The sequence below is a fragment of the Pistacia vera genome, unplaced genomic scaffold, assembly GCF_008641045.1.
Source record: "Pistacia vera cultivar Batoury unplaced genomic scaffold, PisVer_v2 Contig37, whole genome shotgun sequence".
NCBI lineage: Eukaryota > Viridiplantae > Streptophyta > Magnoliopsida > Sapindales > Anacardiaceae > Pistacia > Pistacia vera.
This window is the reverse complement of record NW_022196190.1, coordinates 510,110-531,859: the sequence shown is the minus strand read 5'-3', so window position 1 is coordinate 531,859 and position 21,750 is coordinate 510,110. Positions and strand designations below refer to the sequence as shown.

Below are 21,750 nucleotides of genomic sequence, written 5' to 3'. Positions count from 1 at the left end.
TATCATAATTAAAACACATATAATACCCAAAAACACAAAAACAAAGACCTATTAATATTACCTACATTGCCCATGGAAAGCCGAACAAATTGTAAGTGCTTGTTTTATCCTTCTCCACGTATTAACGGTGTTTTATCACCATATCTTTTCCTTGGAGTGAATCAATAGTTAATTGGAATGATAACCTTCCCCACGGATAAGAATTAAAGAACTCATTGTTCCTTGCAGATCGCACCCAGTCAAGATTAACGACTTTCGATGAGTCACAAGCCATAAAGGTGGAATGCACAAACCATATCAAAAAATTTCTTAACTTCTCTGAAGAGGTATAATTATTGCCTTTTGCATCTAACCTCTCCTCTAAATCATGCTCCGAAACAGACTACTGTCCCCTCCCCAGAACCTTTCTAACAAAAGTTTTGATGACCTTGCTTTTCTTTACCCTCTCTTCCACTTGTGCTTCTAGAAATGGCCCACAATTAAGGCCTTTCATCAAACAAAGTTCCATCATCCCAAAACACACTGGCTTCCCATCCACCACAAACCACATTTTATTTCTCTTTTTGCATCTAACAGATTGTAGCAAAAGATAATGTGCAGCTTGCCCCTAGAAGCCCCTATTCCAATTTTCACCTAACTCCACAAAATGACCAAAACAACTCATTCTGAACTGGTCCATACCTTTCCTCTGCCCACCTAGAATCTCCTTAATTTTGGAAAAGACTTGCCAACTTGACCTCATCGTAACCCTTGTAGGGAAGTATGGTACAACATCCATAATAACCTCAAGCCCAAATTCCTTAACATTTATGCTCCTAGAACACTGTAGAATAGATAGAAACTGAATACCAGCATAGGAGCATCATACCAAAAAGAAACCAAAACAAGCAATAGGTTGCCAATCAAGGGGATATGGGCTTCGTGTTGGTTTGATCGGAGAAGTTTGGGTGATTGGTGCATTTTGTCGAGCACTTGGAGGGCATTAGGGGAGTGGGTGGTTTTGGTTTCAAGAGGACCGGGGAAGCCAAGATAGGTACTAGGGAGGCTGTTTGCGGCAAGTTGGTTGGTTGGAGTTGACAGAAGAGTGTCGAAACGCATACGGTTGGAGGGGGGGGGGGGGGGGGGGGGGGGGGTGCTTGTTTGTGCGTGGCCAACCAACCTGCCACAAACAACCTCCCTAGGACCTGCCTTGGCTTCCTCGATCCTCTAGAAGCCAAAAAAACCCACTCCCCCGATGCTTTCTAAATGCTCAACAAAATACAATAATCACCAGAACTTCTCCAATCAAACTAACACTAAGCAAATATCCCCCAAATTGGCACCCACAACCAATATCTTCATAAAATATCAATGAATATTACCTGTTCTTCCTCTTCTTCCACCTCTTGGCCAGACTTTTTGTCAGCATCATTGTCTTCAGCTACATTATGGGTGCCTTGCATCTCTTCCTCTGTCGATGGAGCAACTTCAATCGTCGGAAGTTGCTCCACCGCAACCTCTTCTTCTCCATTTTTCGAAGAACCACTAGAGCCTACAATGTAGAAAATGGCTGGGTTTTTCTTGGTTTCTTTGTTAATCTTAGCCATTGTAACTATCAGGGGAATGGCAAAAATGCAAAGAGCAAAAAAATTCAATGATGACAGAAAACGGGAAGAAAAACCAAAGAGAAAGGTGGGTGTTCAATCGCGTTTTGCGACAACCAGGAATTTGTTTTGGCTTCTCAAATTTTAAATCCAACTTCTTTTTGCTATCATGTAACCCATAAATGTTTAAATCTTTGCACCCTAACCCTTTTTGCTGCTTTAATTATATTTAAGTGTGCCACGTCCGTATTTCAAACTGATAAAAAGAATAAAAAAGATTAGCCATATTCTCAATTCCAAACTTCAGAATAGAGGTGGAACAAATGGGCTGGGTTAGGCGGGTCAACCCTAACCCAGCCCGCATTCAAGAGGGTTCAACCTGGACCGCCAATAAGGCGGGCCGGGTTCTGCCAGCAACCTCGGGCGGGTCGGGTTGAGAAATGGCAACCCGGCAACCCGTAGGTTATTGTTTTGTCCTTTCCAGAGAAAGGATCACCAACCCGACGTGTTGGCTGTTGCACCAACGGCCAACCAGCCGAGTTGACCCGCGGGTTGGCCAAAAAACAAATAAAAAAAAAAGAAAAATTATTTTGTTTTTTCCAATTACCCTTTTACCCTTGAAATATAGCTGTTGGAGGGGTCTTTTTCGTCATTTTCTTTTCCTATTTTTTTTTTCTATAAATTGACCCTAAACTCTCATCTTTTCTCACAACTCAAATTCTCTCATTCTCTCATTTTCTCTAATCTCTAATCTCTCAATTATTAATTTATTCTCTTAATCTCTTTGTTATCAATTTGCTCTTATTTTAATTTTTATTAGTTTTTGCAATTTTCAATTCATATTTCCAATTTTCCAATTTCCATATTCCAATTCTCTTTCTTTAATTTTTTTTTATTTCTTCTACATCAATTTTTTGTTCAACTACAATGGATAGATATTTCTCTCCCATCAATATCAATGATGAAGAAAACTACTATCCTAGTCTTAGTCCCGCTGATTTTACTAACATAAATGTAGGAGATTCAAATAGTCCCGCAGCTTTCCCAATCTCAGAATCCGATACACCTCAAAATATGCCCCGATTCCTCCCCATACAGCTCTCGGTGGTTCTAGAAGTCGTCCTCGTAATCGTTGTCCTCGTCCAACTTCATCTCAAGCTGAAGCAGGTTCATCAATTGCTGTCGAAAGCGACGACAGACACACATCAGACGTTTGGACGCATTTCGATAAGTTTTACGAGGTAGAAAATGGAGTTCATGTGAAGAAAGCAAAATGCAAGTATTGTGGAAATGTTTATAAAGCGGATTCAGGTAATGATACTAGTACTTTAAAAAAGCATACTAATAAACATATTGCTCAACATGGAAATAGAGAAACCAATCAAACTCAAATAACTAATGTGGGTACTTCTTGGCGTTATAATTCTGATGTATATAGGGAACAATTAGCTTTATATATTACTGCAACTGATCAACCTATTAATATGGCTGAAGATAAATATTTTGAAAGATTTATTAAAAATTCATTTTTTCCAGGATTTAAAAGTTATTCTAAAACTGCAACTATAAATGATTTAATAAAATTGTTTAAGAAAATGAATTAGAATTAAAAAATAAAATACATACTTGTCATGTTAGTGTAGCTCTAACTGCCGATATTTGGAGTGGTAGAGCTAAACAAGATTATATTTGTGTGACTAGTCATTATTTTGATAATGAATGTAAATTAAATAAATCTTTATTAGGATTTAGATTAATGGATGTTGATCATAGTGGTCAACAAATTTATAATAAAATTGTTGAAGTTTTAGAAGATTATGATATTGTTAGTATAGTGATAAGTTTAACTTTATATAATGCAAGTCCTAATAGTATAGCTATAGATTATTTTCAAAGTAATTATCCTTTATATAACAATTTGAAGTTTTTTCACCAACGTTGTGCATGTCATGTTATTAATTTAATTGTGAAAAGTGGTATGAAAACAATTAAAGAAAATATTGATAGAATTAGAGATTGTTTAGCTTGGATTACTGGTAGTAATAAAAGAAATGCTGAATTTCAAGATGCTTGTATAAAATCAAATATGTCTCCTAGAACATTTGCATTAGACATGCCTGTTAGATGGAATAGTACTTATTTAATGCTTGATTCATGTTTACCTTATGCTAATTTAATTAGTTATTTTGTAGCAAATAATAGAGGTCCTCATTATTTGGTAGAAAATGATTGGCAAATAGCTAAAGTATTTCATTCTTTTCTTAAAAAATTTTACCAATTCACTTTACAACTTTCTAGTGTGTATTATCCTACTAATCCATTGGTAACACATACAATTGTAAAAATTTCAGAGTTATTTATAAAAAACAAAAACAATGAAATTTTAAAAGAACTAATAAAGGCAATGGAAATTTTGTTTTAAAAATATTTTAAACCCATTCCTTTTCTTTATTGTTTAGGTGCCATTTTTTATCCTAGAATTAAACAAGAAGGTTTAGAAAATGGTTTAGAGACATTAACTGAAAATTTACAAAACTTAGCATTTGTCAATCAAATAGGAGAGGTAAAAAATTGTCTTGCAGAGGTATATTTCCAATATGAAAACAGGTATGGGAACCCGCAAAGACACGAAATACAAAGGGAAGTTTCATCAGAAGAAATAAATGAAGACTTCTACACCTGGAGTGCATTTAATAGGCCGAAGAGGAACCAAACCCGAAGCACAGGCACAACCTCCTCTTCAGAAGCACCAACGGCAACAACGAATCTACTGTCCGCCATGCAGTCACAGAGTAACGAGCTTCAACAATATTTGGGAACTCCTGAAATGTTACCAACATATTCCCAACAAAGAGCCAACTTTGATGTCTTGGAATATTGGAAAACCAGAAAATGTATTTTTCCGGTATTATCAAGACTTGCCTTGGATGTTTTTGCTATTCCAGTCTCAACCGTCTCATCCAAACAAACATTTAGTGCAAGTGGAAGAATTTTAAATGAAATGAGGACTAAACTTTCACAAAAAATGATTGAAGTCCTCACATGTCTTCGAGATTGGGAATGGTCGCGCCATCAAGATCAATACGAGGTTCTCGACGATACTTTAATAAAATCATTTCAATTTTGTAATATAGATGATACAGATGAGGGAGGTCCTAGTCAACCCCAAAATTAGTTGTTTTGTAAATTATAACTTGTAAATTAATTGTCAATTATTACACTCTTTTTTCCTTTCTAAGTTTTTGTCCCATTGGGTTTTTCTTGGTAAGGTTTTTAACGAGGCAATAATTATTATAATTTTTTATTTTATTTTTTTATAAATAAATAAATTTTATTTTTCTTATATTACAATTTTAATGTATTAAAATTGAATTAATATTTGAAATGTTAACACAAAAAAATTTAATTTAATTGAATTATTGATATTTGAAAAGAAGTTAACTAAAAATAATTACATTTATTCATTTATAAATTGTTATTTATTCATTTGAAAAGTTAATTAAACATTTAAACTTAAACAAAACAAAATCAAAAAAAATAAAAAAGGGGGTTAACCCGACGGGTTAGGGTTGGCGGGCCAGGTTGGGCCAGCCAATCCACCAAAGTTGGCAGGCCTAACCCAGCCTGCCAATGTTGGCGGGCGGGTCAGGATCGACCCGCCAATTTGCGTAACCTGCTACGGGCCGGGCCGGGCCGGGCAGGTTACTTTTCCACTTCTACTTCAGAAGGCATAATGCTTAAATTTCCTCTCTTTTCTTAAATACTTTTCATTTTTCAATCAATATAAATGGTTTTAAAAAATAGAATTATTTTTGTGATTGTTTGAATCAAATATAATAGAAAAATGGTATAATTACTAAAGGGTGCGTATCAAATTTATGCAGATTCATTGTAAATTAATATTAATAAATAGTGAAGATTTTGTCACGTCTCCACAAATTCAGCAGTATTTCGCCGCATCATTCGGTTTACAAACCTATTTAAAACCCTTTCTTCAACCCACTGAACTAAGAGATGGAAACAGAAGAAAAACAGCTTGAAAACTTACTGAAATGGGCAGCACATCTCGGAATAACAGACTCTTCAAATGGAGTCCCTTCTCACTCTCACTCTTCTTTAGGCCATTCTCTTACCATCTCTCATTTCCCTCTAGCAGGCGGGTAAGTAAATGTTTATTTATTATTCGTAATTCTGTTGTGTTCTGTAATGTAAATGTTTATTTATTTATTCGTAATTATTGCAGAAGAGGATTGGGTGCTGTGAGAGGTATTAGAGAAGGAGAGTTGATCCTCAAAGTCCCAAAATCAGCTTTATTTACAACACGATCTTTATTGAATAAGGATCACAATCTATCTCATGCTGTCAATTCACACCCTTCTCTTTCCTCTGCCCAGGTTTTCTATTTCATTGCTTCTTTACAACATCTATTGTGTTGCTTCTTTTTTAAATTTAATTGCTTATTTCTATCTTCTTTGCAATGTAGATATTGACGGTATGTTTATTATATGAAGTGGGTAAAGGAAAGAATTCACGGTGGCATCCTTACTTGATGCTTCTGCCACGGAGTTATGACATACTTGCAACTTTTGGCCAATTTGAGCAGCAAGCTCTGCAAGTATAGTTTTAATTCGTAAATTTTTCATTTCCTTTCCTTTGTTTTTGGTTTTTAGAAGTGAATTAAGTTAGTTGTTTCTCTAACAGTTAACTGGTTTTAGGTGGATGATGCTATATGGGCTGCGGGGAAGGCTGTGTTGAAAGCTGAAATAGAGTGGAAAGAAGCCAGTAAACTAATGGAACAACTTCAGCTTAAGCCTCAATTTGTCTCATTTAAAGCATGGCTTTGGGCTTCTGGAACTGTTAGAATTCTATCACAACTAATACATACTAAAATAATTGGCTCTTGGATTCTGGTTTTTGAGTTATTAGACATATTTTGAAAATTGTTTTCTGGTTGATTATACCTCTTATTTCTTAGTCAAATTCCTAGAATTGACAAATGAATTAGCCTCAGGATACCAGAGACTATACTTTGAGACGGCTTACTTTTATTTTGAGAGTTACTTGAATTAATAATTTCAAAATTTTGTCATGTTTACAGGTTTCATCGCGGACAATGTATATAGCATGGGATGAAGCTGGGTGTTTATGTCCTGTGGGAGATTTATTTAACTATGCTGCACCTGGAGAAGAGCCAAATGGCTTAGAAAATGTGGGAGGTACGATGAATGCTTCTTCCTTGACAGAGGGGGATGGAGAAGGTATCTTAGATTCTGAGAAATTCAATCCTCAATTGCAGAGGTTAACTGATGGATGGTTTGAGGAAGAAGCTAATGCATACTGTTTTTATGCTAGGCAAAGCTATGAAAAGGGAGAACAGGTACTACAAATTTCTAGTGTGGGAGCATGATAGCATTACTTTGACCTCGCAATTGAATTATTTTATTGTTTGCATTTTCACTTCTTGATTCACTCTCTGCATTAAGAAGATGTCTGAAGCAAATCACTAGTCTATTGGTCCTAGATGTGCAAAATCACATCAACAGAATACCTTCAAAATGAATAACTTGATATTAATATTTCCCGATGACAAATAATTACTTTTAATTTCTTTCTTCATAATGCTGTAAAAGATGTTAAGAATTTGTAATGCCACTTATTTTTAATTTGTACTGACTAGAGGAGAGCTGATGAATCAAGTAGGTTTATTGGATCTGAATGTGAAGTGAGTTTCACTAACCTTTTGAAATCTGAATTAGGAAGTCAATTGACTAGCTGATCCATGATTGAATTATTTCCTAAAACACACAATGTTTGATTTGGCTAAGACCTCTGAAATTCGTTTTTATTACAATTTGATGTCTGATTTATTTTTTGGATAAGTAGTATTCTAGAAATTAATTCCGGCTAGGTTTACATGCATTGAATCAATGAGTTTATACTTCATGCATGTGATTTTCATTCTTTGTTTGAAATAAATGATGCTCCTATGAAATTATGATAAGTTTATATGAAGTGCTGGAAGTAGAATGTGCTGTTTCATTGTTTCTTGTGATGATTTATCATGAATCTCATGATTATTCTTGTTGAAAGTTACTGCAGACTTTTTATGAATGTTTTATCTGTTTTCCTATAGAATTTGGTTCACTTGCTACTGACACTTATAGACTATGTTTGGACAAGTTCGTGTGTATAGCGTATCATTTAAATTTATTATGTTTGTTCTTCTAATAGAAGATCTTTGGGTAAATGATTAATTGATCATAAAACCATGTTTTTCATGGTTGTTTAATTCTTCATTCAGTTTTTGACATGTTGCCCTTTTTGTGAATTTTCTTAATGTACTTTCAAGTTCAAAATTTCAACTTTCAGTACTTTGTAATGATTTTTTCATCTCCTTGTACTGCTTTATGATTTCTAGATTGGTGTCAGGTTTTATGTTTTAGGTTTAGATGAAAAATTTCATTGTTATAGCGAGAGTAGTAATATGATAATCTTTCAAGTAATTTACTCTTTTCAGTGAAGAATAATCTGTCATTTTTTATTTTACTTCCCACATGGATGAGAGTTTTGAATATGATTCCCCATGCTCATTGGTTTCTCTCAGCAAGTCAAACACATTTGCGTTACAAAATTTCAGCAGAATGCAAGATTCTTTTTGTTTGGCTCACCAGGCCCTTTATTTTTCTTTAAATTTTTATCTGTTTCTCTCTTTTGACTAACCCTTGACCTTGTATCAGAGAGCTTAATGCTAGTTTTATGCCTTTATTTGTAAGTTTAAGTTCTACTAGTGTTAATGTGGTATTAGAGTAAAGTTCACTTCTATGCATTTGCATTTGTATTTCTGTTCTTTCTTTATTATTTGTTTTGGTTGATTGCTCTAGTCACATGTCATGTGCTAATATTTTTACTTGCAATTTCATTTGTTTGTATGGGTTTGCTTTGCCTTGATTCATTAGACATGTTTGGGAGGTTGTTGGAGAGCTTAATACTAGTGTTAGGTCCTTACCTTAAGTTTAAGTTTTTAGGTTAAGCAGTAATTCGACACTACACTTCATAATCCTATTGCAATGATCTTTTACATCGTCTTTCTTCTAAGTGTTATAATATTGATCAAAGCTCCTTACCTGCACTGAGAAAATGCACAGGCACATTCTTTATTTCTAGTATCATTGTAATATCCTAGAAATTAATTAATAAACCTTATCAACTGGTGCCTTTTCTAGCATGGAGAATGACTATTGGATGATCAATGTTGACATTCAAATAGACCTCTCATTGGCATATATAATTAATGTATTCTCTGATGTGTCCATGATGAGGCTAGATGGGGATTGAATCGGTGCTTTGTTATCTGCAGGTTCTATTAAGTTATGGAACATATACAAATTTAGAGCTTCTCGAACACTATGGGTTTCTTTTAGATGAAAATCCAAATGACAAGTTTTTTATACCCTTGGACACTGGCATTTATTCCTCTGGTTCGTGGCCCAAGGAATCACAATATATACATCAAAATGGGAAGCCGTCATTTGCTCTATTATCTGCTTTGCGGCTATGGCTGACACCAGCGAACCAGCGAAGATCAGTTGGACACCTTGCTTATTCAGGATGTCAACTCTCCGTAGACAATGAGGTATCTGTCATGAAATGGATATCAAAGAAGTGCCTTGGTCAGTTGAAGAATTTGCCAACTTCAAGTGAAGAAGACAACTTGCTGCTGTCTACCATCGACAAAATCCAAGATTACAAAACCCCTATGGAGCTAAAAAGGGTTTTGTCAACTTTTGGAGGTGAGGCTTGCACATTCTTAGAAGACAATGGTGTGCAAAGTGGAAAGAATGGTGGTGAATTATCATTTTCTGGTAAGACTAAATTGTCGATAGAGAGGTGGAAATTAGCAGTTCAATGGAGACTTAGATATAAGACAACTCTTGCTGATTGCATTTCTTATTGTTCTGAGATAATCAATTCACTCTTGTGTAAAAATGTTTCAACTGTCAGAACTAAAGAGCTCATGAGGTAACATCCTTTATGAATCAAAATTAATTTTACTCTGTCCGATATCAGTTAGTTAAGATTTTAGACAGACTAATCATCCTATGGCCATAATCAAGTTCCCTCGTCAATAGATACTCTTGTAAACATACCCAGTTGAAAGATGGAAGGGATTTCTGGATTAAAAGTTACAGTGAGTTTTTGAACATTTTGGGTGAATCCATGGTTGAAAGGGATTGTGATCGAAGCATATTGCAGATACTGTTTTGTTTCTTGCATCTAATGCCATATATTAATTTCTTAGTGCCATAATTTCCTGCTGTTAATCTCCTGCAAAGAGGTTTGGTCATAATTTTTGGTCCCTCTTATTCTGTAAATTGTATTTTGTTTCTAATTCGTGCTTTAACCTATCAACTTGAATCACTTTTGAAACCAATATCCAAAACCAAATCTCTCCATAACAATCAAAGGAAAACATCCAAAACTGAAAGGTCGTTCATGCCATAAATAATAAGCAGCATTGTATAAATCCACGGAGGATGGACGAAATATCTCCTAGTTGTGCCCATTCACAATCCTCAATCGTATTGTTTGGTGACACCAAATGTGTCACAGAAGAGTAAAAATGTTCTAACATCTTGGCAACCAAGATTTTTTGGATCTTCAAAGAATAATCCGTGGATTTGTATTACAATTCCGAGAACGTTTGCAAGAAGCTTCATCCTCATGTCTCTTCTTCTCCGAGAAAGATCTATTATTAAACTTTTCATCTCTAAAATAATTACATTTTACCATTACTATTAAGTTCTCTTTTTCTTTGGTTATCATCAAGAATACTTATGGTCCATGGATGTCCTGAAAATGAAGCAATGTATGATCTAAATCCAGAACTAACTGTAGCTTTCTTTGGCTAAACCTCTTTCCAGCAACCAATTTCATGGTTGCCAATCAGATCCTACACCGAACCAGATCCTACACCGAACCCATCATTCAAATTTTTCTCAGAATAAAAACACCCTTCAAGAACCATAGAGAGGGAGAAGGGCGATTTACAGATTACTGGGGATCTCAAAGTAATCACTCAAAACCGCGTCCATTGTCGAAAGAAACACAAGTCTTTGATTAATGAATTACAGAACAAAACAGGGATTTCCAGGATTTATATACATTCAAGTTGAACTTGAAAGTATTCTTGCTCAGAGGTAGCTCCAGTGGTCCAGCCGTCGTGAAAATTTTAGAAACTTATGTTTCAACTAAGATTGGACACATAATTAAAAAGAGAAACTCAGTTTTCCACATTACGGATTCTAGACTTTAGTTAATGAAATAGCACAAAGATTGATTGATGGATCAGAATTCTGGCTTGGATTCTCAAAATAGAGAAAAATCGCTCAGTTTAATCAACTTCGATCATCTGGGGAAATAATCATCACATCCATCTCACCTTGTGCCTAATAGAATCATACATTAACTTAAAAAAAAAACCCATAAAAAATTTAATGATAAAAAAGAATGGATCAGATTCCTGGCTTGGATTCTCTCAAAAGAGAAACAAATCGCTCAGTTTAATCAACGTCGTTCATCTGGGGAAATAATCATCACTTCCATACGTCCCAAAAACAATTCAAGAAAACAAACAAATAATTAAATTAAGAAAATGACGAAGATGGATCATTCTACTTCAGAAGGCATTAATGCTTAAATTTCCTCTCTTTTCTAAATAATTTTCATTTTCAATCAATATAAATGGTTTTAAAAAATAGAATTATTTTGTGATTGTTTGAATCAAATATAATATAACCAAACCTATTTAAAACCCTTTCTTCAACCCACTGAACTAAGAGATGGAAATAGAAGAAAAACAGCTTGAAAACTTACTGAAATGGGCAGCACACTCGGAATAACAGACTCTTCAAATGGGTCCCTTCTCACCTCATTCTTCTTTAGGCCATTCTCTTACCATCCTCATTTCCCTCTAGCAGGCGGGTAAGTAAATGTTTATTATTATTCGTAATTCTGTTGTGTTCTGTAATGTAAATGTATTTATTCATTCGTAATTATTGCAGAAGAGGATTGGGTGCGTGAGAGGTATTAGAGAAGGAGAGGTGATCCCAAAGTCCCAAAATCAGCTTTATTTACAACACGATCTTTATTGAATAAGGATCACAATCTATCTCATGCTGTCAATTCACACCCTTCTCTTCCTCTGCCAGGTTTCTATTTCATTGCTTCTTTACAACATCTATTGTTTGCTTCTTTTTTAAATTTAATTGCTTTTTCTATCTTCTTTGCAATGTAGTATTGATGGTATGTTATATATGAGTGGGTAAAGGAAAGAATTCACGGTGGCATCCTTACTGATGCTTCTGCCACGGGAGTTATGACATACTTGCAACTTTTGGCCAATTTGGCAGCAAGCTCTGCAAGTATAGTTTAATTCGTAAATTTTTCATTTCCTTTCCTTTGTTTTTGGTTTTTAGAAGTGAATTAAGTTAGTTGTTAGTTTCTCTAACAGTTAACTGGTTTTAGGTGGATGATGCTATATGGGCTGCGGGGAAGGCTGTGTTGAAAGCTGAAATAGAGTGGAAAGAAGCCAGTAAACTAATGGAACAACTTCAGCTTAAGCCTCAACTTGTCTCATTATGACATGGCTTGGGCTTCTGGAACTGTTAGAATCTATCACAACTAATGCATACTAAATAATTGGCTCTTGGATTCTGGTTTTTGAGTTTTAGACATAGTTTGAAAATTGTTTTCTGTGGATTATACCTTTATTCTTAGTCAAATTCCTAGAATTGACAAATGAATTAGCCTCAGGATCCAGAGACTATACTTTGAGACGGCTTACTTTTATTTGAGAGTTACTTGATTAATAATTTCAAAATTTTGTCATGTTTACAGGTTCATCGCGGACAATGTATATAGCATGGGATGAAGCTGGGTGTTATGTCCTGTGGGAGATTATTTAACTATGCTGCACCTGGGGAAGAGCCAATGGCTTAGAAAATGTGGGAGGTACGATGAATGCTTCTTCCTTGACAGAGGGAGAAGGTATCTTAGATTCTGAGAAATTCAATCCCCATTGCAGAGGTTAACTGATGGATGGTTTGAGAAGAAGCTAAGCATACTGTTTTTATGCTAGGCAAAGCTAGAAAAGGGAGAACAGGTACTACAAATTTCTAGTGTGGGTACATGATAGCTTTACTTTGACCTCGCATTGAATTATTATTGTTTGCATTTTCACTTCTTGATTCACTCTTGCATTAAGAGATGTCTGAAGCAAATCACTAGTCTATTGGTCTAGATGTGCAAAATCACATCAACAGATACCTTCAAAATGAATAACTTGATATTATATTTCCGATGACAATAATTACTTTAATTTCTTTCTTCATAATGCTTTAAAAGATGTTAAGAATTTGTAATGCCAGTATTTTTTAATTTGTACTGACGGAGGAGAGCTGATGAATCAAGAGGTTTATTGGATCTGAATGTGAAGTGAGTTTCACTAACCTTTTGAAATCTGACTTAGGAAGTCAATTGACAAGCTGATCCAGATGTGAATTATTTCAAAACAACAATATTTGATTTGGCTAAGACCTCTGAAATTCGTTTTTATTACCAATTTGATGTCTGATTTATTTTTTGGATAAGTAGTATTCTAGAAATTAATTCCGGCTAGGTTTACATGCATTGAATCAATGAGTTTATACTTCATGCATGTGATTTTCATTCTTTGTTTGAAATAAATGATGCTCCTAAGAAATTATGATAAGTTTATATGAAGTGCTAGAAGTAGAATGTGCTGTTTCATTGTTTCTTGTGATGATTTATCATGAATCTCATGATATTCTTGTGAAAGCTACGCACACTTTAGAATGTTTTATTGTTTCCTATAGAAATTGGTTCACTTGATACTGACACTTATAGACTATGTTTGGACAAGTTCGTGTGTATAGCGTATCATTTAAATTTATTATGTTTGTTCTTCTAATAGAAGATCTTTGGGTAAATGATTAATTGATCATAAAACCTGTTTTCATGGTTGTTTAATTCTTCATTCAGTTTTTGACATGTTGCCCTTTTTGTGAATTTTCTAATGTACTTTAAGTTCAAAATTTCAACTTTCAGTACTTTGTAATGATTTTTCATCTCCTTGTACTGCTTTATGATTTCTAGATTGGTGTCAGGTTTTATGTTTAGGTTTAGATGAAAAATTTCATTGTTATAGCGAGAGTAGTAATATGATAATCTTTTAAGTAATTTACTCTTTTCAGTAGAAAAAAAATCTGTCATTTTATTTTACTTCCCACATGGATGAGAGTTTGAATTGATTCCCCATGCTCATGGTTTCTCAGAAGTCAAACACATTGCGTTACAAAATTTCAGCAGAATGCAAGATCTTTTTGTTTGGCTCACCAGGCCCTTTATTTTTTTAATTTTATTGTTTCTCTCTTTTGACTAACCCTTGACCTTGTATCAGAGAGCTTAATGTAGTTTTATGCCTTTATTGTAAGTTTAAGTTCTACTAGTGTTAATGTGGTTAGAGTAAAGTTCACTTCTATGCATTTGCATTTGTAATTGTGTCTTTTCTTTATTATTTGTTTTGGTTGATTGCTCTAGTACATGTCATGTGCTAATATTTTTACTTGCAATTTCATTTGTTGTATGGGTTTGCTTTGCCTTGATTCATTAGACAGTTTGGGAGGTTGTGGGAGAGCTTAATACTAGGGTTAGGTCCTACCTTAAGTTTAAGTTTTTAGGTTAAGCAGTATTCGACACTACATTCATAATCCTATTGCAATGATCTTTTACATCGTCTTTCTTCTAAGTGTCATAATATTGATCAAAGCTCCTTTCCTGCACTGAGAAAATGCACAGGCACATTCTTTATTTCTAGTATCATTGAATCATTTCAATTTTGTAATATAGATGATACGGATGAGGGAGGTCCTAGTCAACCCCAAAATTAGTTGTTTTGTAAATTGTAACTTGTAAATTAATTCTCAATTATTGCACTCTTTTTTCCTTACCAAGTTTTTGTCCCATTGGGTTTTTCTTGGTGAGGTTTTTAACGAGACAATAATTATTGTAATTTCTTATTTTATTTTTTAATAAATGAATAAATTTAATTTTTCTTATATTACAATTTTAATGTATTAAAATTGAATTAATATTTGGAATGTTAACAAAAATTTTTTTTAATATAATTGAATTATTGATATTTGAAAGGAAGTTAACTAAAAAATATTACATATATTCATTTATAAATTGTTAATTATTCATTTGAAAATTTAATTAAACATTTAAACTTAAACAAAACAAAACAAAATAAAAAAAAAATAATAATAAAAAAGGGGGTTAACCCGGCCCGACCTGCGGCCTAACCTGGCGAGTTAGGGTTGGCGGGCCGGGTTAGGCTAGCCAATTCCCCAAAATTGGCGGGCCTAACCCGACCTTCCAATGTTGGCGGGCGGGTCAGGACCAACCCGCCAATTTACGTAACCCGCCGCAGGCCGGGTCAGGTCGGGCCGAGCGGGTTACTTTTCCACCTCTATGGTTTATTGATTAGGGCTGAATTTGTCTCGTTTATATTGTTCAAGGGATAAAATGTCACATTTCCAGGTGTTGATTTTGTCACTTTTCAATCTACAGGGTCCAAAAATATTTGCTGCAAATTCTATAAAAGGAAAGCTTTGTGCGATTTTTCCAGGAGCAATCTCAAAACTTGAAAAGCCTATCCTTCTCCCTCTTTGATCTCACTCCAGTAAACATCTCCGGTGACTCCTTAACTTCCAAAATCACCTCATTTACAAACCATTTTTGACCACCATTATCATCCCCCCATCTTACGCATCTCTTCAATTTTCTGGGCTGATTTTGCCATTTTTCGACAATTGCTTGGCCTCTCAGGCAACGGTTCATCTTCCCCTAATGCCATCTCACCTTCCCGGAGGTTTCTTTCTACTGATTTGACTGTTTTTCGATGAGATTCACACTTTGCATTTCATGAATCTTCAACTTCCACACAAAATTTCGCTCACTTTTTGATAATGTTGCACCTCCCCAACTGTTGATCCTTACTCCCCATCTCAAGCTCTACCTCCCAATACATTCAAATCATCATTCCACCACCATCCGCCAGGAACCACTACTAGAAGCTAACATTTTTCAGCAAGTTGCGTCTTTTCATCTTCCGAGTGATTTCATTGTCTTCTCTAGCCACGAAGCATGCCATCTCATTGTCGATCACGTCTTCATCACCATGACCAACTCCAATTCTAACTTTCCAGCTTCTATCGACACCACCATGAGTGGTTGAGCTCCGGTTACCTGTTAGGCAGAGGCAAACCAAGATTTAGGTGATGTTCCTCTTCAATTAAACTCTTGACTAATTGGGTTATTAATTACACAGTGAATGAATGGTTTGAGTTTTATGTATTTTGGTTGGCAAATTTCCTTGTTTCGGTTTGATTACGAGAATTCTGGTTGATCTGATATATGAATTGCTTTGCTGGATCTATATTTGTTGTGAAATCAAATTAATTGCAAGTTGAATGTTGGGTTTGACAGTTCTAAATGATGGATTATGGTTTCCAATTGTTTATATTGATTACAATCATATTATATATTGTCATGAATAATGTTTCTACTGTGAATTCATTCAAGTGTGATAAATTTGTGATTGTATTACAAGGATTATGGATTGTATTTATTCTCTCTGTACCAATTAGTGGTTTTAATTGTATGAGTCTTTCTTTTAATTGAAGATAGTCTTTAACTAATCAACTTGTAACTAAGACGACAAGGAGGCATGATAGATTATACCTAGGTTGTTGAGAGACTTTTATGTGATATTCCTAGCCTTGTATGTTTAGGAAATCCAAGAGTGAGAAGAAGAATTGTGTGCCAATCCTTAGTTGAGCCGAAGCTATAGGGCAATGCCTTTAATATTGTTTTTTAGTTAGTAATTTGATTTCCTACAATTGTTTTCTTAGAATACTAGTTGATTAAAAATCGCCAATTTTATTTTAGTGACTCAATTATACATTAAGTTGATAGTAATTGCTCCTTGTGGATTCGACCCTACTTATTACCTATTACGGTACTTAGGTTTAATTTTGTAGCTGTGACAACTGGTTTGGCACTATGGTGGATCAACAAAGGAGTCACTACTTTTGGGTAAGGGAGAAATTATCTCACTGCCCAGTTTGATTAAATGGCAATGACTACAAATTTGTGGCCACAGTGGGATTGAGTTGTTGCTCAATCCGATTTAGTTCGATTGTTGATCCGATAGCCAAATACCAATATATATAAAAGGAATACCTGAAGTAGACACTATTTCTGTGTCTTAGCCTTGATGAGATGACAGATGATGAATGGATTTGATTGCATGTACTGTTGACAGGTATATCTCTTCTATTGACTCTCTGTCATTTGAGTGGTCATACTGCCTTGCTAGAGGGCAATCTTGGTCTGTGAATAGAGAGATGATTAATTACAGATTAATCATGATTCTATTTACTGCCAACTTGAGAGAGTACTTATAGGTCACACACAAAAGAAGGTTGAATTCCAAATGTTAATGCTTTAGAAGTTTATTGAACAAATTTTCTTATTTTTAGAATTTTAGATTTATATCTTGAATTGGTAAAGACAATTTTGAGTCAAGAGAGACGATGTAGGGTTTTTCAGTGAAAGGGACCTTTTGGTAATTTACCATTATGGGTCTTTTGGTAATGTTACTAGAAGGGGCCTTTGTAATTTTACAAAATAATTGAGTATAAGTTAGTCACTTAATCTAGGGTCACCGCCCATTGCTACTCATTGAAGGAAAAGGTTTAAAATTATTTTATATTAAAACCCTAACCCTAATTTGAAAACCTAATCCTAAAAAATTCCAAAATCAATCTAACATTTGATTTTTCCTTTTGATCTTTTAGTGCCTTCGTGTGGATTAGTTCGTGCACTCATACACTTGGATTGATTTGTGGAAGAACAAATTAAAGTGAAGGAACCTCCAACGATAGTAAATTCATTAAACCTTGTGTGAATTTAATAATTAAATACATATAATCATAACCCTGATTTTGGGTTTAAAGGAATTGGGATTTAAATTTTGTTTTATATTCCACTACGTAAATCCCATATTTCCTTACACAACCAAATATACTCGAGAGAAAATTTTCTTTACTCTATTATCTTGTTGACCGTTGAGCAATAACAACTATATTTTCCTCATCTACTCCATCCGGTTTTTGCTCCAAGAGTAGTTTTTGAGACCCTCCTGTATAAATTTGTTCCATTTAATTTCTAACAGTCACTCAAAAACTTGCAAATTTATAAATCAAAAGTGTTCAAACCAATTTAGAGCTTTCATTTGTGAAACTCATTACTTTAAATTGAACACATTTCTACACCCTTGTTTGTGATTTCGTAGGTTGGATCTTTCCAGGCTAAAACCTTGTTCATTCACTTTTTAGATCATCTATTCTTGTATAGTAAAGAGTCAGTTTCACTATTGGGTTGATTGGACATTTCTAGAGAGAGAGTGAAATCTCTTGTATTGAGAAAGGTTTACTTGACACCCTAAAGTACAAGTAAACCGAAATAAAGGGAAACTAACTGAACTGCAATCCACGTAAATAGACACTTAAATAACGTAAACAAAACACTCCAGAAGTTAAGCATAACTCATGCACGTAAATTCTTGTGTAATCCTACAACTGAAACTCGCACGAAATCTTACAACTGCCTTGACCCATTCCTGCTCGTCACGACCAGCTTATCTGCTCGACCCATTCCTGCTCGTCACTACTAGCTTATCCCAAGTATTTGGGATTTGGTCGCCTATATCTTGCCAATCGTCATGGCCTAACAATACCTCCCCCATCAAGTGGATCCTTGTCCTCAAGGTCCAAATGTGGAAACAGTTCTCGTAACTTCCTTGTGGGTTCCCACATTGCCTCTTCGGCTGGAAGGTGCTTCCAGTGCACTAAGCCTTCTTCAACAAGTTGAGTGCCTTGTTTGATCCAACGGTAATCTAAAATTAGTTGAGGCTCCAAGACAACCACCCCTTCATCAATAAATGGTGGTAACTCAGCCTGTGGTGTTTCCGCGTTGTCGCCGTTGTCCTGGTACCATTTGAGGAGTGACACATGAAACACTAGGTGAATGCGCGTCCCTTCCGGTAATTGTAACTTATATGCGATAGGCCTGATTTTCTCTAAAATCTGGTAAGGTTTATAAAAATGGCTAGCTAGTTTCTGATGAACCCTTTTAAAGATCGTTTGCTGGCAGTATGGGTGCAGTTTCAGAAGTACCCATTCGCTTACATTGAACGAAACATCTCTCCTTTTCTTATCTGCCATTTGCTTTATTCTGTTTACCGAATTTGCCAAGTTGGCCTTCAGTTATCGTAGCAATTCATCTCGGTTTATGAGTTGCTGATCAACTTCATGTACTGGTGATAGTCCCTCCGTATACGTCGGAATGGAAGGCGGCAATCTTCCATACAGCACCTGAAAATAGGTCATCCCTATTGAAATATGGTATGTCGTATTATACCAATATTCCACCCAAGGTAAGTAGCTGCTCCATTTTCGTGGCCACTGATGAACAAAACACCCAAGATATTGTTCGACGTAGTGATTGATTACTTTCGTCTGGCCATCCGTCTACGGATGATATGCGGAACTGAATTGTAGTTTGGAGCCCGACAGCTTGAAAAATTCTTTCCAGAAATTACTGATGAAGATTAGGTCTCGATCACTAATAATTGATTTAGGCATGCCATGCAACTTGATGATGCCTTCCACGAATTTCTCTGCTACAATTCTTGAAGTAAAATGATGACTTAAAGTAAGGAAATGTGCAGACTTACTAAGTCTATTGACAACCACCATGATAGTGTCCTGCCCCTGCGAAACCGGTAAGCCTTTAATGAAATCTAAGGTGATGTCGTCCCATACTTGGCACGGGATTGGTAGCAGTTGAAGAAGCCCAGCCGGAGCTAAGGTCTCTACTTTTATTTTCTGGCATACCTCGCATCCCTTAATGTAGTCACGCACTGATCTATGCATCCCAGGCCAATAAAAATGCTGTCCCAATTTTTTGACTATCTGTAGAACACTTGAATGACCCCCCACCTTGGTGTTATGCATTTCGTGTAGCAGTTTGGCTCTTAAGGTGACGTCGTGCGGAACAACGACCCTTCTTTTGTGTAGTAACAACCCTTGGCGCCATGTGTATGACCCTCCAGGTTGGTTGGTAGCCTCACGAACCTTTGACTGGATGTATTGGTCTTCTTTGGCAGCCTTTTTTATTTCTTCCCATACGCCAACCTGCGGAAAGAAAATATGGTGAAGAATGGGACTCCTATGTTTCCGAGAGAGAGCGTCAGCTGCGGATGGCCTAGCTTGTATTGAATTTCATAATCGTATCCCAAGAGCTTTGCAACCCATTTTTGTTGCTCCAAAGTTGCTATGCGTTGTTCAAGAAAATATTCGAGGCTACGTTGATCGGTCTGAATATAGAATTTTTTACCTAGAAGGTAAGGCCGCCAAGTACGTATGGCTTCGACGATAGCCAACATCTCCTTAGTGTACGTCAACCATGATTTTTTTGTCACTCCGAGGGCTCGACTCATATATGCCACTGGTTTGCCTTGTTGAGACAGGACTGCTCCAATTCCTTCCCTGGATGCATCAGTTTCAATAGTGAAATCAACATTAAAGTTTGGCATGGCTAATAGAGGGGTGGTTGTCATGGCTTGTTTTAGGGCACGGAAGGCGGATTCAGCTTCTTCATTCCATCAAAATTGCCTCTTTTTTAGGAGATTGGTGAGAGACAGTGCTATAATGCCATAGTTCTTGACGAACTTCCAGTAATAACCTGTCAAACCTAAAAACCCACGTAGTTTCGAGATGTTAGTAGGCTGAGGCCAAGTTTGCATAGCAGCAATTTTATTTTCATCCACCTTCACGCCTTGATTAGTGATGATGTGCCCTAAATACTCCAATTCTTGCTGCCCAAATGCACATTTGCTAACCTTAATAAAAAATCTGTGCTACCTCAATATTTCAAAAGTTTGTCTCACATGCATTAAATTTGATCCCAATCTGGACTATAGACCAAAATATCATTAAAAAAAACTATTATGAATTTTCGAAGATGGTGTCAAAAGATGGAGTTCATGATAGCTTGGAATGTTGAGGGTGCATTACATAAACCAAATGGCATAACCAAGTATTCGTAATGTCCATTATGTGTTTGAAAATCAGTTTTATGGATATCACCTGGTTTAACCCGCACTTGATGGTACCCCACTCTAAGGTCCAGCTTGGTAAAATAAGAAGCACCATAGAGTTCATCCAGCATATCATCTACGGTGGGGATTGGGAATCGGTCTTTAATGGTTGCGACGTTGAGCACGTGATAATCTTTACAAAAGCGCCAATTCCCGTCCTTTTTTTTACCAGCAATACCGGCGAGGAAAAGGGGCTAACGCTGGGTCGCACCGGTCCAGATTACAGCATATCTTGGACCTGTTTCTCAATCTCGTTCTTTTGATAATGCGCATACCGGTAAGGCCGTACATTAATTGGCTCGGTTCCTTCCTTAAGGTTAATGTCGTGGTCGATTTCTCGCCCTGATGGTAAGGTTGAGGGCTTTGTGAATAATTTTGAGAATTCCTACAGTAGCTCCCGCATGCTTGGATGAAGCTTCTCTAGTGGTTCTGTTTGGCTAACCTGGAAACATAATGCAAACAGTGCTTGGCTTGGGCGCATTTCTTTGGTTAGCCCCTAGAGTGATGCTGCTCGGATGTCTTGCCCATCAATGCCGATCAATTTCTTGGTTTGGTTTTCCCACAAGAATTCCATGGTCAACTGCTTCTAGTTGCAAACTACGGAGCCCAGCAACTCGAGCCATTGAATTCCCAACACCACGTCTAACCCTGTGAGAGGTAAAGAGTAAAGAGTTAAGGAAAAAATAGTGCCCTGTAGATCCACTGGACTTCCTCAAACTGTCCTTGGCATCTGAGATTTTCTCCATTGGCAACGCGAACTGTGAAGGTCTTCGTCGGCACTACCGGTAACCGTAGTAAGTTGGCAATGCACTCACTAATGAAATTGTGAGTTGACCCACTATCAATCAATATAATGATGTC

The 21,750-nt window shown here is 36.0% G+C and overlaps 1 protein-coding gene and 2 non-coding genes across 4 annotated transcripts; 1 reads left to right on the top strand and 2 right to left on the bottom strand.

The window, feature by feature from the left end:
- The first annotated feature begins 5,528 nt into the window (after nt 1-5,528).
- On the top strand, nt 5,529-9,634 carry LOC116140332 (protein SET DOMAIN GROUP 40-like). Of its 2 annotated transcripts, none has more exons than XM_031425976.1 (6): nt 5,529-5,743; nt 5,827-5,977; nt 6,067-6,075; nt 6,299-6,439; nt 6,682-6,960; nt 8,941-9,634. In XM_031425976.1, exons 1-6 carry the CDS (start codon nt 5,598-5,600, stop codon nt 9,604-9,606), a joined length of 1,392 nt encoding a protein of 463 aa, XP_031281836.1. In that variant the 5' UTR covers nt 5,529-5,597; the 3' UTR covers nt 9,607-9,634. The 2 variants fall into 2 exon arrangements, with proteins under 2 accessions (XP_031281836.1, XP_031281835.1); XM_031425975.1 differs by having other exon boundaries at nt 6,067-6,198.
- Nucleotides 9,635-10,923: 1,289 nt separating this feature from the next.
- On the bottom strand, nt 10,924-11,017 carry LOC116140338. The gene has a single exon (XR_004129610.1). It is a non-coding gene; the product is annotated as a small nucleolar RNA Z103 (small nucleolar RNA).
- A 73-nt stretch (nt 11,018-11,090) lies between these two features.
- Nucleotides 11,091-11,186, bottom strand: LOC116140339. Its single transcript, XR_004129611.1, has one exon. It is a non-coding gene; the product is annotated as a small nucleolar RNA Z103 (small nucleolar RNA).
- Between the last annotated feature and the right edge of the window lie 10,564 nt (nt 11,187-21,750).